The sequence below is a fragment of the Loa loa genome, assembly GCF_000183805.2.
Source record: "Loa loa unplaced genomic scaffold supercont3.12, whole genome shotgun sequence".
NCBI lineage: Eukaryota > Metazoa > Nematoda > Chromadorea > Rhabditida > Onchocercidae > Loa > Loa loa.
The window spans coordinates 523,648-540,807 of record NW_018108192.1 but is presented as its reverse complement, the minus strand read 5'-3'; the positions used below and the strand labels follow the sequence as shown (position 1 = coordinate 540,807).

At 35.8% G+C, this 17,160-nt stretch overlaps 6 protein-coding genes across 6 annotated transcripts in view; all 6 read left to right on the top strand.

The window, feature by feature from the left end:
- Positions 1-734: 734 nt before the first annotated feature.
- On the top strand, positions 735-6,337 carry LOAG_06568 (hypothetical protein; the record flags this gene model as incomplete). The annotated part of the gene is made up of 9 exons (XM_003142101.2): positions 735-882; positions 1,863-1,995; positions 2,441-2,544; positions 2,830-2,997; positions 3,229-3,404; positions 3,561-3,720; positions 3,850-3,936; positions 4,121-4,197; positions 4,525-6,337. The coding sequence occupies 9 exons, from the start codon at positions 735-737 to the stop codon at positions 5,806-5,808; spliced, it is 2,337 nt and encodes a 778-aa protein (XP_003142149.1). The 3' UTR covers positions 5,809-6,337.
- Positions 6,338-8,135: 1,798 nt separating this feature from the next.
- Positions 8,136-8,426, top strand: LOAG_16676 (hypothetical protein; the record flags this gene model as incomplete). The annotated part of the gene is made up of 1 exon (XM_020449327.1): positions 8,136-8,426. One exon carries the CDS (start codon positions 8,136-8,138, stop codon positions 8,424-8,426), a length of 291 nt encoding a protein of 96 aa, XP_020307190.1.
- A 302-nt stretch (positions 8,427-8,728) lies between these two features.
- LOAG_16675 (hypothetical protein) lies at positions 8,729-10,037 on the top strand (the record flags this gene model as incomplete). The annotated part of the gene is made up of 3 exons (XM_020449326.1): positions 8,729-8,824; positions 8,991-9,141; positions 9,312-10,037. 3 exons carry the CDS (start codon positions 8,729-8,731, stop codon positions 9,488-9,490), a joined length of 426 nt encoding a protein of 141 aa, XP_020307189.1. The 3' UTR covers positions 9,491-10,037.
- A 53-nt stretch (positions 10,038-10,090) lies between these two features.
- On the top strand, positions 10,091-12,793 carry LOAG_06565 (hypothetical protein; the record flags this gene model as incomplete). Its single annotated transcript, XM_020447173.1, has 4 exons — positions 10,091-11,387; positions 11,859-11,905; positions 12,271-12,422; positions 12,604-12,793. The coding sequence occupies exons 1-4, from the start codon at positions 11,273-11,275 to the stop codon at positions 12,791-12,793; spliced, it is 504 nt and encodes a 167-aa protein (XP_020302568.1). The 5' UTR covers positions 10,091-11,272.
- Positions 12,794-13,440: 647 nt separating this feature from the next.
- LOAG_06563 (NADH-ubiquinone oxidoreductase 15 kDa subunit) lies at positions 13,441-14,188 on the top strand (the record flags this gene model as incomplete). Its single annotated transcript, XM_003142098.1, has 3 exons — positions 13,441-13,549; positions 13,679-13,806; positions 14,048-14,188. The coding sequence occupies 3 exons, from the start codon at positions 13,441-13,443 to the stop codon at positions 14,186-14,188; spliced, it is 378 nt and encodes a 125-aa protein (XP_003142146.1).
- A 626-nt stretch (positions 14,189-14,814) lies between these two features.
- Positions 14,815-17,160, top strand: part of LOAG_16674 (hypothetical protein) — a gene marked incomplete at its 5' end in the record, with an annotated part of 5,225 nt that continues 2,879 nt past the window's right edge. The window contains 6 exons of the mRNA XM_020449325.1: positions 14,815-15,019; positions 15,164-15,260; positions 15,530-15,647; positions 15,969-16,077; positions 16,371-16,498; positions 16,702-16,874. Coding sequence (XP_020307188.1) covers positions 14,815-15,019; positions 15,164-15,260; positions 15,530-15,647; positions 15,969-16,077; positions 16,371-16,498; positions 16,702-16,874 — 830 coding nt within the window. The remainder of the gene's footprint in view (positions 15,020-15,163; positions 15,261-15,529; positions 15,648-15,968; positions 16,078-16,370; positions 16,499-16,701; positions 16,875-17,160) is intronic.

The following is a 17,160-nucleotide window of genomic DNA, read 5'->3' as shown; positions in this document are numbered from 1 at the left end:
ATATATATATATATATATATATATATATATATATATATATATATATATATATATATATATATATATATATATATATATATACAAGTCCACGAAACTGAAAGCAATAAGGCGTTATTTTATCAAAATAAGAGAGATAAGGATGAGTGATAAAGGATAAGCAACGAGTGTACTTCATAACTTTAGTACTCTCGTAATAAAAATATTATTATTTCTGTAAAGCAGAACCAAATGCGGTAAAAACACTTGAAAGAAGTTATACACTTTAGGAGCAATGGTCGGAGGAAAAAGGTGCAAAATAGTTTTAAGCATCACAGATTTAACATTGGCAGAGGAGTAGTTCCTTATACTGAATTTTTACCGCAGAGTGTAGGGAAAAGCGGGAGTTCCATCCTCTCCTACTGCTGCTACACCAATTAAACTTCTTGGGATCAGCATCACCTTAAATTATACTCATAGCACCGATCATAAATTGATTGCATCAGGATTTTGTTATTTCGTAGCGCGTCCCTGAATCTCTTGTTACCGTTATGCTTTCTATTCTGCAGGGATTTTCGCTTCCTTCTTTCTTTGCACTATGTTTATGGTGGGTTCGGTTGGGTTTGTGGTATCGATATTGTCTGATTAGTTTAGCTACATCGCAGATGTTCAGGTGAACAGTCTAGAATCATCTTCATCTTATTAGCTGGTCAATTCTATCAGTTCTAGAAATCAAAGCATATGCGGAGGTGCGGATAATGGCACTATCAGAAGAAGTGATCGCACGACGACTTAGGGCTGTCGATCAGAGTTCAGAATCCATCCAAACGACATCCATGTGGATACTGCATCATCGCGATTTAGCTGCACAGTTCGTGAACTGCTGGACTGAAGTATTCCGAACTGGTAAAATTCTTAAATTTATTTTTAGTGATTTAGACAGGAGATTCCATTTATGACTACCATTTTATTAATAGTTTTTCGTAAAACTCAGATTTGTAAATTTCTATGAAATAAGGTGTAGTAGATGAAGAATGTCTGGAGCTTACTGTTTTAAGAGCCTCCAAGTTTGTTTCTCCACAGTATTCCACGGTTCGTAAGGCCTAAATAACAGGTGAAATTATTACAAAACAGTAAATATTCCTGTGCAGTTTCCACCATTTCTTCCGCTCCAACATTGCAAATTATTTAGTTCCTCTGGCGTTGTTCTCCTTTGGAGTATCCCAAAACATCGTTTAATGCTAATATTCATCCAGAAGAATTGCAAGTTTATGAATATATTTACTGCATCAAATCACTTCGGTTTTATCTAACTTCCCAATTCAGTCTTTTCTAGTTTCACCACTAGAACGGGACCTTCGCTAGTTTACCACTTCCGCTAGAACGGGACTTTTCATTGGTCTCAGTCTTTCCTGATGACCATAATCCTAAGACTGTTCCGTCCTGTAAGTGGGCGCTATAGTCAGGAAAAAGGAATGGTCACTATTAATTTTTCTTTTTTAATCTGAGGTATATATATCTCGGAGAGTTTTGTTCCATTTTATTTGATAATCTCACTTTCCTTTAGATCTGTTCTTAAAAGTTTTTATATTATCATGTAGTTCTTTCCCAGTCCCTCAAGTTGTACGGAATCTTAATGGCATCAGCAAATGACCGAGGTGTTGACACTATACTGTTGCAAAAGACAGGAGAGCTGTTACACATTAGCGATCACCTGTTCCATCCTTTTCTTACCTAATTAATTCATTGTAGCTTGAACGCACTTCTGTAACTCGATTTTTTTGACGTATCAAGCATGCAAATTGCAAAGATAGCACGAGTACTACTGTGACAGTATTACTGTAGCAATAGTACTCTTGCTGTCTTTGCAATTTGTGTTCTTGCAGCTGGCGATCCTTTACAAATTGCTCTGTTTTACGTAGCAAATGATGTTTGTCAGAAAGCGAAGAAAAAGGGCGATTCACATGTCTTGCTTCAAGCATTTGCACCTCACTGGGTCAATGCCATTTCGTATTCCAGGTATTTTTGTCTTTGAAATAAATTTTAAAATGATTTCAGCTTACTTAAAGACGTTTGCAAAATAATTTTGCAGTTTTTATTATTGTTAGATCATCAGATTAAAATTTGAGCTTTGTGGTATTGTTCCAAATCCACTTTTCTCTCGTTTCATTTTCTCTCTGTTTTATAATTTATAACAAAATTTGTTATAGAATATAGTATTAAGTTGTTATAGAAACATTAAGGCATTTTGGTCATAGCCGTTCTGAACTCTCTTTACATATAGATTTGCTTCCCATTGATTTTTATTTCGAGTTGATCTTATTACAATTATTTCCAAGCAATAGAGCCAACTGTGTAATACTTATATACATTATATTTTGGGGAAGAAATTAGAGTTCTAGGAATCGGTAAGCACATCATTGTGGAGTTCAGTTAATATTAATCATTTTTCTTCCAATTTTAGAGGTAGTGAAAATGTTCAGAAAGCTGTTAGTAGAATACTTGATATATTCGAAGAGCGTCAGATTTATTCAAAGTCGCAGTTAGCTGATATGCGTGCTGCACAAAGTAAGTATTAAAGACATTATCATATTGTTTTTCGGTATGTCGTTATTAGAACCTTGCTGTTTTTTTGCTTACTATCAGCAGTTAATTGCCATTCAGTTATTTGCTTTATCCTGCTTCAAATGACATGATATTTGCTATAGGAAACTATAAAACGTTTTTTCACCTAATTTAAAACTAGGACATGCAGATTTGCTAGCAGTCTTTTAGTAATTTTAGTGCTAATAATCTTTTGGTTTTCTCATTCAAATTCACTTTACCTTCAAATTTGTTAAATAACTAATTCAGATGACAGCAATGAGTTGGAAGATAATACACTAATTGATTTCGATATTGGATACTTAATACGTGACGTTGAGGGTTATCATAAAGGAAATTTGGTTATGGAACGCGCACGAGAGTTACTTTCCAGAAGCGATTTCAATTTTAAGGACAAGATAAAGAGTCGGATGAAAGGTAAGGTGAATTTTCAACATATATTAACCTTGTGAACTTTTTTTTTTCTTGTTCAATTAATTATTCAAGAAGTTTGTGGTTGCTGACGCCATGATGAAATGTTAATTCCAAGCTATAAGTGAAGATATTCAAATAGTCAAACTAAAAATGCATTTTAATGAAATTCAAATAAGGGAACTACGTAGTTTATTTTAAAATTTCAATGAAATTAAAATTTTTTGTATTTCATAGATCGTCGAGATGGTGAGAAATTCATGGGGGAAATTGAACAATCTTATACAAAGCTGACAGATTTTTTCGGCGCATTAGCAAAGCACCGCAAACGTGGACAGCATCTTCTGGGTGAAATTGAACGAGCCAAACGTTGCTTCACTTTGCAGCTAAGAGATGTGACTGTTGTAGAAGATGTACGTAGTTCATTTTTTATGATAAGTATGATGCTTTTTGTAGAGAAGTATTTCAAGCCTCAATATTGTTTGCATTTTATCGACAATTTATACTTGAGTTAGCTACAAATTTTAAATGTGATTTTGGCTAACGTTATAGGCTATATTTTTTTTTAGGCTTACCAGAAATTTGGTGCTGGGATTGATGAAGTTTGTGCAGAAGTAGAAGAAATGTTAAAAACAAGTGTTTATCCAGGTGCTTCGCCTCCACGTGATGCTCCCTCACCAACAGCTAATGATGATCCATTTAGGGAGGGAGTCGAAATTGCGTTCAAACGTAAGTTTTGAGACTTCAGTTCCTTCGAATCCCTTATGGAATCCATTTTCTTTTTTCATACGATATTGAATTTTAAGTGATCTTCTTGTTTATCCGCTATATCCTGTGTCCTAATGCAAACAATTGTAGAAATGAGAGGACCACAATACGGCACTAGCTCACTATTGCCATTACCAAAATTGTTACCCACTAAGGAGGAATCTGTTGTTACACCTGGTATACATTTAATTTTTTTTTTTTGCGTATCGAACTTGAAATTTTGTTTATTTCGGATAAAAATAATGCCACTTGTTATCTTCTTCTATTCCTTCAGATATTTTCGTTTTTGTTTTAAGAATTTTGCAAAGGCAACTGTTGATAATACAAGCTTTCCTGTATTCGTTGGTAAAAAGAATTTTAGATTCACTTCAAACCGATCAATCATTCAGCGGTTCAGCGCATATGCTGAAAATGATAGAAGGAATCCGGGCAAGTGAGGTGACTTTTTTCTTTGTGTTTGTATTTTCCTTTTATTTTACTTTTATATTCATTGATCAACTCGAAAAATGCCTGTATCACCCAACAGTATCAAATTATGCTATGATAAAATAACAAATCACATTCCATAGCTTTAGGTCTAGTTCGTGCACAACAGGATCGCTGTGGCCATTGTGGCTAACAGGAAATTTCACTGGGGCTGCGTTATGTCAGAAATATTTTAGTATTGTAGGACCGATTTATTTCTTATTCACTACTGCATTTGTATTTTTTCGGCCTACTGAACACTCACCGAACGATAAATTCTCAAACAGAATGTGTTTTCAGACATCTAGAACAAATTCACCGTCATCAGTTGTGTCCGATCCACGCCTTGCATCTCATCCACCATTCCCTTCAATTGTTGGCTGTCTATCGTCAGCTGAGTCTACTGCTACAGTTACTAGTTCATCCTTTTCACTGCTTTCACAAGCTCCTTCATCTGCTTTGGTATTTTCCTCTGGTCCTCCAAATGAACCTCAAGTATCTCAGATAACACCGTTTCAACTCGTTAGTTCACCGCTTCCCATACGATCACCGATGCAAGATACGCAGAGGCTGCTATCAAATGGCACTCTTCCACAGTGGATGCAAGATTCGTCGTCGAATTTTTCCGCATCATTGCCCACTGCTGCACCAGGGACTGTGGTAGATGTTACATCCGTTTCCGGCACCACAAATTCCCTGCAAACACCAATTATTTCTAGTCAACTGCATGGTAGCCAAACGGCAAGCACAACTGCATTCCCTCCCATTCTTGGAAGCCAGCTATCACCGGTAAACACCAATTCACAAATCGGACCATCCTCACAACCTACCACACTTCATGGGATATTGCCACCACCGCCACCGAATGTGCTTCCATCGTTGGGAATAGTGTCATTAAACAATTTTGTACCTGCCGCAGTGCCACCTTACACTGTAATGTCCGTAACTTCCGCCCATTCACCTGCAACGATTCCATTTCCTCCCGACTCTTTCGCAATTCCACCTCCAAAACGTATAGTTATGCCACCAACAAATTCTCCAAATATACGTCCACCTTGTGTTATGGACTTACTACCATCTGGCAATTTTCCTTCAACCACTAGCACTTTTACTCCAGCTACTCTAGTTTCATGTACATTTTCCTCGCCGCCATCGTCAAGCTCTAGTTCTACTGCAGTAACTCCTGCCATTGCTCTAGTTTCCAGAAGGCCGTTAACAAATGGTGGCGACAGCAATAGTATTGTCGATCCAGCAAAAGTTAATGGTGATTTATGTCATGAATCGAGAAAGCACTTTGGAAATTATGGTACCACCTTGAATAGCCATGGAGACCGCCGGTCGTTTGGAGGGTTTCGTGGAGGCGATGACATTGATCATGGAAGTCTACGAGATCCGCGTGCGCGCGATCGAGACCGTGAATACAATGGTAATCGAGGATTGCAACAGCAGCTTCATAATAACGGTGGTAGGCGTTATTCTAGTGACAATCGTAATCGTATGCCTCGTTACAGAGATTATGATGATGATCGTCGCTCTCGACGTTACGAACCGCCATACAATGATTTTAGTCGTATTCGGAGATGAATAATATTAAGATTTTATTATAATGGCGCAGAACTCTGATTTAATTTTTCCGTTTTTCAAAACATTCGAAATGCGAAAACTTGGGCCAATAAGTGGAATTTTGAACTGATTTAGAGCAGTGTAATTTTGTAGTGTATTTATTCTTTCTAATATGTTTTGTGTAGTTTCAGATGAATTTATCGTTTGCTCTTGTTTGAATGTAAAAGTTCAGTTCTGGATTCCAGGGTTGTATTATTGGTTATCTGTATATATTTTTCGGTGTTTGTTCTTTTCACATCTCGGATGGTGGAATTTACATTATTTTCCTTTATTATTTTAACTTAGAATAGTGTATAAGCCGCTCCATTATTATTTAATCTTACAGTCCATCATCTGTTGTTTCAAGATATATTTTCTTATATCGTTTATTCGCTCCCTCTTGTTCCATTGTTATATTCGAATCTCTTCACATGAACGGTGATCTGCTATTAGTAGGTGAGCTTTTGCTGTTCGTAAATGTTTCTAGCATCGATGGAATCAAATTACAGGGAAGTGAAGTTTGTAGGATACGAGATGAATACGAGTTGAAGGTTTCAGTATTGTGCATAAAAGCATTTGTTATAGGGCAATATAGTCTGCATTGTAGGCCAGCTGATGTTGATAATGAACAACATATTTAGTTCTCATTGTTTTTTTTCCCTGCATTTGGGGTCACGTTAATTCTGTCTCTTACCTGCAGGAGTTGAATCGGCAAATAAGATATTTAAGTGCCTAAATGCTGTATATCTTATTCTAATCATGAGTGACAATCAGACGAGTTTACCAAGATTCAGCAGTTGGCAGAAAGAAAGCTGCAGCATTTTGGTCATTTTTCTGTTTGCAGATGCGCTTCTTGAATCAAATGATGTGGAACTGGAAGCATTGTAAGAACATTCATTTGTCCTACTATTCTCTAAATGCTGAAGAAATTTGTCGTTATTAATTTCCATTCCTGATATCTTCTTATTCTGGATGGGTTATCAGTGACTGTTGCTGTTGTTTGTAGAATGTTTTGTCGTCATTAAATCTCATTCGTTCTATTTTAGTTTTTTTTCTGGCTTGTTAGGGAGGAGTTGAAGTCAGTGAGAGGGTAGAGTGCGTGTAGCTTCAGCAAAAGTCTCACCCGGGTAAGGTGGAAACGCCAGATGCAATTTGCAACAAAATGATTTCGTAATCAATTTTTTCCAAGATTCACCTTTCACTGACGGAAATTCAACTTTTTCAAAATTCAGTGGGTTGAGAATGCATTATTTGATAAGAAGTGTAAAATATGGGCAGAAAGCGGAAGTTTGTTAACAGAAATTCGAGCTTTCATCACTGGGTGAGTGGGCGACGTGTGTGGTGGGTATTATGCTACAACGGGTGGGGATTTTGAATTGGCGCTTTAGGGCCCTGGATTGGTATTGTGCCAAAAGTTTGCTTATTCACTTTTAGTTATATTGCGTAATTTTGATGCTCGTTTCCTCGTTGTTTGGACAATCCTCGAATTCGTTTACTGGATTGGACAAGAATTTCATTTCAGGTGTTGGGATTGCAACATTGCTAGCACAAATTCGTCGCGAAAGAGATACACTTCTCATCCTTCTGCTGTACCGGTAAGATTGAAGTGTTTCTTGGTTAAATAAGGAATAAAAGGACAGTTTTCAGTTATTTTAGAGTTAGCTGATTCGTACATTCTGGAAATAGCTGAGGTGTTTACATGAAGAAGCGATGTTCCTAACCAATTTAATTTTTCGTGAATGTTGTTCCCAGTACTCTTTCACTTCATCACTATCTACTGTTCTCTTTAATTAATTCGGTGGGTGCATCACTTGTTTTCGTTACTTCCTCCTAGTTTTTGTTCATCAGAAGGAATGTCCAAGACTGTCACATGGAGGGAGGTGGGTAATGATCTCTTTTTATTCAGTGTTGATCTCTTTTCATTCAGTGTTTCGCAGCAGAAAAATAAAGACACAAGTTGTCATGCACAATTAAGAGAAAGGAAAAACATCATATTCAAATTGCACAAGCTAGCGCAATACTTAGCGGTTATCCTGTACCTCCAGATGTGGAGATTTCAAAGTCAGATCATATTATTGATCTGATTAAACTTCTGTAGTCATAATTTGTAGTACTATTCACCACATCATTATCAGTTAATCAGCAAAGTTTATTTTTGCGCAGATATGCAAACATAATAGATTTGGTTTGTAACTGAGGACCAAATGGGTTAGAAATCTGCTAACTGGTGAATTTAAGTGTAAATCAGAGTTCGAAATAGAATATTTTCTTATTAATTCATGTCTTCTTATTTATAGTGAACCATCAAAATGGTTTGGCCGTTTAGTTCGACAAGGCCTACGGCATCACCATCGCCTAACTTATCAAATCCAGAAACACAATCAACTTCGATATCTGATTTAGCAGTAATGGATTCAGTAGTATCTGAATTAGGTGACACATTGGGTTCTGACAGAGATAGTATGAGTATGGCTGGTTTGGATAGATCTCCGATATTTGCATTAGATCAGTTGAAGCAGGCTGGTGTACCGTTTGAGAAACAGTTATCGCCTTACCTGCAAATGGATCCAACCGTTTTCCGAGAATCCACACCTCAGTAAGTTTCAAAGTGTTAAATACGCTTTGTTTTCCTCTTTGGTTCTTTTTTTTCGGAAGAAAACTTAAGTTGTAAAGATCTAAAGGAGTTAACGATGTCCTTTCGAAAGTTTTTTTTCCCCTTTAATAGTGTCACTCGACATGTAATCTATGAAACTAATTTACTTAATCAAATGGAGGGATTGTGGAGAGTAGCACGTGAAATTGTGTTTGCAACAAAGAGGTATTTAATTATTAACGACTAATAATATTACATAATTTCATATATATTGTTCCTGGTGAATCGAAAGGAGAATTAGAATTTGCAATGGGACGGATTGGATGGGCTGTTTTGGGTGGCTATACATTGGGAAGTCTACGCGGTATTTTACCAGAATTGCGGAATCCTGATACGAGGCAGTTGGTGAGGATTGGTTTCACTTCATACAGCTTTTTTGTAGTATGTACACTTCATATTTCTAATATTCTCTTTTTCTAGACTTCTGTGTTGAAAAAAAAAATAGAAGTACAAGAAGCTTTTACTTGATTTTTTAAATTTTAAGTATGCATATCAGTTATGTTTCATTTAGCCTTTTAAACCGTTTATGACGCGTTTGATGAATTCCTCAGTAAAACATGGTAGTGGTTTTGCTCATCCAGCCGGTTCTATTGTTTTTATGTTCTCTGTTGCTGATATGATTTTTGGAAAACTACGTGCGAAAGATGATCTTAATGCTGTTGGTAAGGTTTCAACTATCAATTTATTTTGCCTCTTGATACCTTGATAATCGTAACTGCTAAGTGTTACTAGCACTTTGGAATTTCAAAAATGTTACATTGGTACGGATAGTTAATTCTTCAACTGTAAATTTTTTTAAATTACGATAAAATCCCAATTATGGTGTTCTTAGCTGCTGGTGCTGTTACTGGAGGACTATTTCGATGTGCACGTGGCTTACACGCCTCAATGGTTGGCGCGGGTGTTGGGACAGTCGCAGCTTTTATTTGGCTCCTGAGTGATCAAGATAGTCGAAATAGGTTATGGGAAATGCGAAAATATTTAACCGGCAAACAGGGTTATAGTTACTGACTCGAATTTTAATTCCATTTGTTAGAATCGACGGTTTGTTTACAAAGTTTTAATAGTTTGTTCTGCTATTAAATAAGTTACTGGCGTATTGGTAAAACAATGACCAAAACTTAATATACTTTCAAACCTCGAATTTCTACAATGTTTGAAAAATTGAAAAGTTTTGATCATTATTTCAATTTTGTGTTCCAGAGTAGCTAGTGTTCTTTTTTGAAATGAAGTAAATTCTTTTGTACATGATCAGTGCTTTATTGCTTCATTTTTTCATGAAAGAACTTTGATGTTTTTTGTTTATCTTTTTTTCTTGATATTTCCTTGCCAAAATGTTTTTTTTCTTTGAAATTACTTTGTGTGGGACAAGTGGACAAGTGGTCAATCACTCTTCATAATATAACGATACAGGATCTCAATCATGCTATAACATAGTAAGGCATAGTATGATTATGGGTTTCATGCTTGATGGAAGAAGGTCTCTTTGTTTGTTTTAAATCATTTTAACTGCAAAGTGGGAATTCACTACTTTTTCCTTCTACACTGTCTTGAAAAGAATTTTTAATCGATATATTTCGATGAAAAATGTGAAATTTATGGTGAAATTCATTGCAGATGATGGGTTCCCGAAAAATAGATAATATGGATGTCCTCAGTTGTCAGCCTTCTAACTAACCTAATTTATATATAATGGCTTGAAAAAGAATTTTCTGGAATGTTAAGATCTCTGTTGGAGGAAGTTAAGTGACAGCAAGTTGGTAATTGTAGTGTTATTCTAAAGACAGTATTGCATAATGCAATAAAAGCGCTAGCGTGGAACTGCAGATATGTCGAAAACCGCAGTCCCAAATGTGGATATGGATTTTGGAAGGTCGATATGCTTTTCCGCAAAAATTTGCTCATTGAAGCGAACATATAATACAAGATTTTGTTGTCAGGCAGTTTCACATAAGGAGTGGTAGGGCCGAAATTGGTCACTGTTGCGGTTGATGGCAGAACAGGCCAATGTTCTGGAATTAGTAATCATTCTTCGCTGGGGACCATAAAACACGTGAAATTTGGCATACCGCGAAAGAATGTATATTGCATAGTCTCCGACGATTAGATTTTGGAATTTTGTTGAGGATTTGTAATTGGTTATGTTCAGTGCTTCATGTGAGTTGAATAAAGTGCGAAATCAGTGGTATGAATCCTCCTGATGTTGATTGCTTACATGTCAAACCTTATTGTTGGTGATAACAATGCCTGATAACTAGTTCACGACTAAAGTTCGTTTTATTTCCTAAACAACACATTGTTTACACAACAGGGATGCATTCTTCTTACCTCTTCACAAGGAGAATGGCATCAACCGTTTGTTCTATGATTTTTCAGATGTAAACTGATGGAATTTCAGTTAGCATGGATTTTCGCTACTCTTCAGATGCGAGGAGTGAAAATTCATTTAAAATTGCATATTTCTACTATTTCGTTGGGGTGAATCTGGATTGCATGCTTTGATGAGTCTGGATTTATCTTCAATCTTGCTGTTTTTACTGCTCGCAATCTTTAAAATCATTGGAAGATATAGCAGTCGGCGTTAGCTCTTCCGAAGTAATATGCAAGCACATTGAGGATTTATAAACTTTAGTACATTAGGAGACGTACTATATATAATGCTCAAATGTGGGATGAAATATCATTTCAAATTCCGCCATTTAATAAACAAAGCTAAACTAGTGTTGCATGCAAACATAGATACATCGTATGTCTGTATTGGAATACTTCCGGAAAAATTGATCGCACAATAATATGGACCGCATTCAGTTGCTAAGGATTAATTCGTGGATTGCCTCATGTCAATTTGCATATTTGTTTGATGGTTCATATCATTCACATCAACTAAAGGAGAATTCTTTTTGGATAGGTTAGTTAGTATTTGCATTAAGCGTGTTGTTGATAGTTTGGTTCGTACTGTCATAAGTCCAGTTAGCTGGATGAAACGGACGCGTTTTGTTTATCAATTCTCCGTGCTTCTTGGATTCATGTTTTGCCTTCCTACTGAAACAATACATATCACTGTTACACAACGTTTGGCTCTCTCTACTCAGTCCACACAAAACAGTCCCATAAATTGAATTTGATTTGTTCACATAATCATCGCTTCCATAAGTGTTGCGAGTAGCTCTTCCATATTCGTTGCTATTCCAGACTAATTGGTATTCATGTATCCGTGTTGTTTAATGCAAGCGCATCCACCTCCCAACTGTGGAGTGTTTGGGAAGTATTGACCCTGATATGCGTTCGTGTCAAAAGTAATAGGCATATTGTTTCAAATTTCAGTTTACGGAAAGGTTGCACATGGATGATGATATTGTTGACGTTTTGGTTGTTTCAGGCGTTGCTGGTATTGGCTTTATAGCTTTGACATATCTTATCGCTAAGGTTCACTTTTTTTTCCAAGCAATCTAACTGCAATGACTTCAAATTCCTTCATTTGCATGAAATTACCTTTCAGTCACTATCAGCTTACTTCCCATAATGTATTCATCTTTGGGAGTGTTTGCTTTCCAGTTAATGCTGACCTATAACATCAGAATCTTCCTGTACATCAATTCTTCGTACACTCTGTCCTCTGCAATGTTAACACAAGTTGACATTTCGCTAGTTGCTTGAAAATGATCAATCCTTGGGTATACCTTGTGGACGACAAACATGAAAGTAGAATTTTCTTTTTTATCCATAATTTTACAAATCACAATTTATATGGAGCGGTCGATATTAATTGTGCTTATCATTTTGCATTGCAGATTTATTCAGACAAAATTAAGGGACGTTTGCTGTGTCCTAAAAAGAAAACTAAGCATTTTATTGCTGTTCGTGCTGTACAACGTCAAAAATCAATATTGACATTCCAGAAGTTCAGTAGAGCCGGAAGAGTTCATACTGAGAGTTCAGAAAAGTAAGCTGTAAATTATTGTTCTCCATCCCTCTTGAATATTTTGTTGTGGTGAATCTCGTTTGGTCAATAATAGCTGATGTCTTCTCACTGGATTATGATAGTGTCATTGTGACTTATGCCTGAGAAACGACTTGTCTGAAGAGAAAGTAACCATTAATCATTTGACTATTAATCATTTCAGGATCCTGACATGTCCGATCGAACCTTTGAGGGAGCAGCTGACAAAACGAGTGCGAATGGCAGTTGAAGGATGCAAAGATAAGTTGGACAGCAGGTCATCGTCTAGTTCACCAAAGATTGAGAAACCGTTCTGTGCTTCACTTCCATCCATTTCAAGTCCATCTCGAGTGCAGAGGCGGAAAACGCTATAATATAGAAGAATTGGAATGTTATGATCGATTGATCGATTTGGCTGTTGTTCTTAACTTTCTTAATAAATTTCCTCTGATGTTGTTAGGCATATGGGAAAGACCGCGAATTGATGATTTCATTATCAGGTCGATCGATGGAAAAGAGAAAAAGTAACGGGAGAAAGAATGGAAGACGGGAGCGGCTCTGAGGAGAATTGAGATCGGGGTGATCTTTGATACAGAGGACTGGAGTCAAGAGTACAAAATATTGCTTTTGGGATTAAAATTGCATTTGGAGACTCCATTGGCGAGCGTATTGCTGTGGTTAGATACAACTTTCTCGTAGCGCGCTGTTGTGTTCTGGGAAGTTGGTCTGGAATTGACTTAGTCTCGAGACTTTTGATAACTATCACCTTGTACGTCTCATCTGTCACTTCTTGGTTTTTTGTAGAGTATTACATACTATTGTTCCAATTGTTCCAAGGGAGAGGATTACAGACTCTCTTGAGATGTTAACCTAATCAATCTTCCTTTGTGTGGTCATTGGCTTAGGATTTTATTAGTTTCAATTGCGAGCCTTTATTCACGGACTACTGCATAGAACATTTCCAAACTGGTAACTTAATATGTGGTTTTCAAGTTCTTTAGAATCAGAAAAACAATTCAAGATGAGCTTTCGGGAAAAACCGCATTTCCAAGAGGCGGAAGAGCATATGCTAGAGCCGATGATAAGGCTGCCACTTGTTGATGCACTTCGGAGACTTTCATCTAAACAAGGTATTTGTTTGGTTCGGAAATGTGACATACTAACCATTATATGACTTGTAGAAAGTTCGTATCGGTATTGGTCAAGAATCCATTGGTTTTATATTAATCTCTACTCTCCAAAATTGGCTTGTTTTATAGATACACATTGTGGGTTCTTCGAGTCGCAATATTATCACTGCCTGGAAGCATTTGGACAAAAACTTGGCCGAAAGTATTGCGATTTGGAGCGTCGGGATTTCAATGAATGCATTACAAATTACAAACAAGTTTTTTTTTCTTGTTTCTAATAATCTTGTAAACTGATTTTGAAGTTGCAATTTGAAGTCTGGAAATTTCGAAAAAGGGTTTTTTTCGGTGATGTTCCCATCTGTTAGTTTTAAATTTGTAAAGCAATATAGTTATGTCCTTATTATCTTTAGTGTAACGTCATTTTTCAAATGTTGATCTGAGTCGCTTCAATTTAAATTCATTTCGCGAATTTCTCATTGCTTCTTTTTTAATTTTGAGAAAAAACGTGCTGAATGGATCAGATTGCAATACAGACTGCATTGGGATAGCAAAAAACATGGACCACTGCCGGAAGGTGCAAAAATTGGCGAATGTCTTCCAGATTATTTTTCACACAATCCTCCAGATGCTATTCATTAAAAAAAATTCCAACTATTTGGTATTGATCAGCCTTTTTTAAAAAGAAGTGATATAATTGCTTCAGCTGTATTTTCTATGCTGTGATTAGCTTTGAGTACATTAGACATTTCTTTAGTCCTTATGCATTCAGTTTATCTTCCTTCTGCATTCAGTTTATCTTCCTTCTTGTAATCTCTCAAATTTTGATTTTTCAGGACATGTTAGATATAAAAATATTCATTTTCTATGTAGATTTCCAGCAAATTTTTTCCCAAATCGTTTTGATTTTGATCATTCAATCTCAGAGACATTTTGCTTATTCTGTGAATACCATTTCCGACTCCAAATTGTTTCCTATTTGGAATCACATATATCATTTCTTTTTTTCAGTTATTTTGAGTATTTTGAGACTGCATCAGTTACACATTACAATGAATAAAGATATATAAGTATGACTTCATATCACATCAAAAATCGGTTTCATTGAAACCTGTTGTTTATCCAACTTTGTTGAAGCACTAATAACTTTTTAGTGGTTGATGGAAAGTATCGGAAGTTCTCGTATTTACGAGAGCGGTTTTACCAGTGTACAGGACTGTATTTATGTGTTAGTTTTTTTAGTATATTAGAGATGGATAATGAGCAAGATGGCAATTATTATGCATGCGAAATCTAATCGAGGATTGTGTGAGAAGTATGAAGTTATCCTTGAGGGTTGCAGCACGAAGTTTATTTTTGCAGAAATGGCGTCTGGGGAGATCTATGATTTAGAATGGTGCAGGCATAGACGAATACCAATTATTCATATAGTTCGGATGGTTCGAACTCGTGAACTTGGTGTTAGGAAACCAGGTATCGTGAATAAATTCTATACTAAATATAGATGTTGCCATTTGCAACTTTGGCAAGTACTGTAATCTTTTAGGGCAAACTGCGGAGTGGTTATACTTGAAACAGTTCATGCAGTTATGCGGATTTTATTTTTCATAACTTCAGGAACGCATTTCTTTTATGGCGCACGACAATTTTACCAGTGCTTTCATCCAAGTTATAGTGTGTCAGGAGTTGATAAAAAGAATTTGGTCATTAGAAGGTTGCTTTATTAATTGTTTTGGAGCGAAGTGGTACAATCAGAGATGTTTTTTGATGTTGTTATAATGAATTGAATTGTAATTTGCTGCAATAAATCAATTGTTTTAATTAGAAAACTATTGGAAATATTAAGATTCTCCTAGAAAGCAAAAAGAAAGACGGAAGAAAACTCTAAGATTTCAGTTCTTCTCAGTTCTTCCTTCAATTTGTATTGTGTGGTGCATAATTAGTTCCAGAAAAATCAAAAACGTTGAAAAGTATTCCTTACAGATTCTCACCGGATGGACGTAGTCTCGTCTGTTTTTCTTCAAATTGTCATGATTTGTATGTTCATGATTATCGTAGTTTTACAGATGCTTACAACAAGCAGCCAGAAACTATGTTTGAGGTGGAATTTGTATTTCCGTAAATCATCAAGTATTATCTCTAAGTAGTCATTTCACGTTGTTACCTAATTTTGCACTAGAAATATGCAAAAATCTTCGTTTTCCGTATCTAATATTTAGATAAAAAACATGTAAAACTTTTAATAAATCATATTTGGACAATTTAACGTAGTCATTTCCAGAATGTTCTTTACTCACTTAATTGATTCATTCTCAATTCTTTTTTCTTTAGTTTATTTTAGTATTGTTTAATGTTGTTTAACATATCGTTATTTCGCTTGCTTTGTCTCGATCTTTTATAAACATATATTTCATTTCTTCAGGACGTTTTTGTGGAGCGTTTTGTTATAAATCTGATAACTGATGAAGAAGAAGGAGCTGTTTTAAACAAAGAATTCGTTTTTTTTACAGAGGATTGTCGTTATCTACTGGGTTTGCATTTAACAAAAATTAATTGTTTTCATGTTTCAAAGGACAAAAGATTCCTGATCACGCACTTTTTTCTGCTTATAGAGTTGAATTTTGGGGATGTCGTTTTAGTATGTATGTATATGGTCATGAGAGCGATCTATGAAGGTTATAAAATCTCGTGGCAAAAAATATCTTCGTGGAATATGTTTTCTATTTTACAGTTTTTCAGTTCTTAGTAAAACTGGAGAGCAAACACTAACTCGAACAGGAATTATTTCAGTACTAATGGCATGCGCGACGTGCTTTATTTGCAGTTGCTGCGGAATATCCTACATCGGAAAATGCTCTAAGATGGGATGATGTTTACCAAAATAACGAGTCACTTCCTCCAGTTTCAGTGCAGGCACTCATAAATTATATCATTTATTGCATCGACATGAATGTTAGGTTTCTCGGAAACTTCATACACTTTTTCATTTCTTTAGCGTGATACATAAAAAGGAAAAACTTCGTATAAATTTTGCAGAAATAATATTCCCATCTCTTAGTAGGAATAAGTTATTTTGATTCATGAATGTATTGGAAGCAAGTTGACGACGAAGTAATAGTAGAACTGCTAATTTTTCTGAAACATTGATTTTCTAGACAGGTGATATCTGTGACAAATATTATCTGGATGCCGACCGTCTTTGGATATCTCGCGGCGTAACTCTGATGGGATACCTCCTTGCTATTCTTTCATTTCAACATCAAACGATTCATTTTTTACATATTAGTGAAGATACCGGCTATTTCACCCTACTTGGCCATGTGGGACGGTCAGTTTTGTTCCTTTGATCCTGAATTGTATTTGTTTCGAAATTCTCTTGTTCAAATAAATTATCAGAAATGAAGTTTGATAAATCGTAAGATGTAATACAAAGAACTACTTAGGTTGCTGAGCTTTCCGTTTCATTCTCCAAAGCTTCAGTTCTATTAGAGAAAAGTATTTCTAAGTACAGTGTGATGCAAAAGTAAGAGCTAGCAAGCCAACTATTTTGGGTAACAACGTATTTTATTTATTTCAAAACTTTCTTTACCTTCGTGTATCGCATGTATATATAC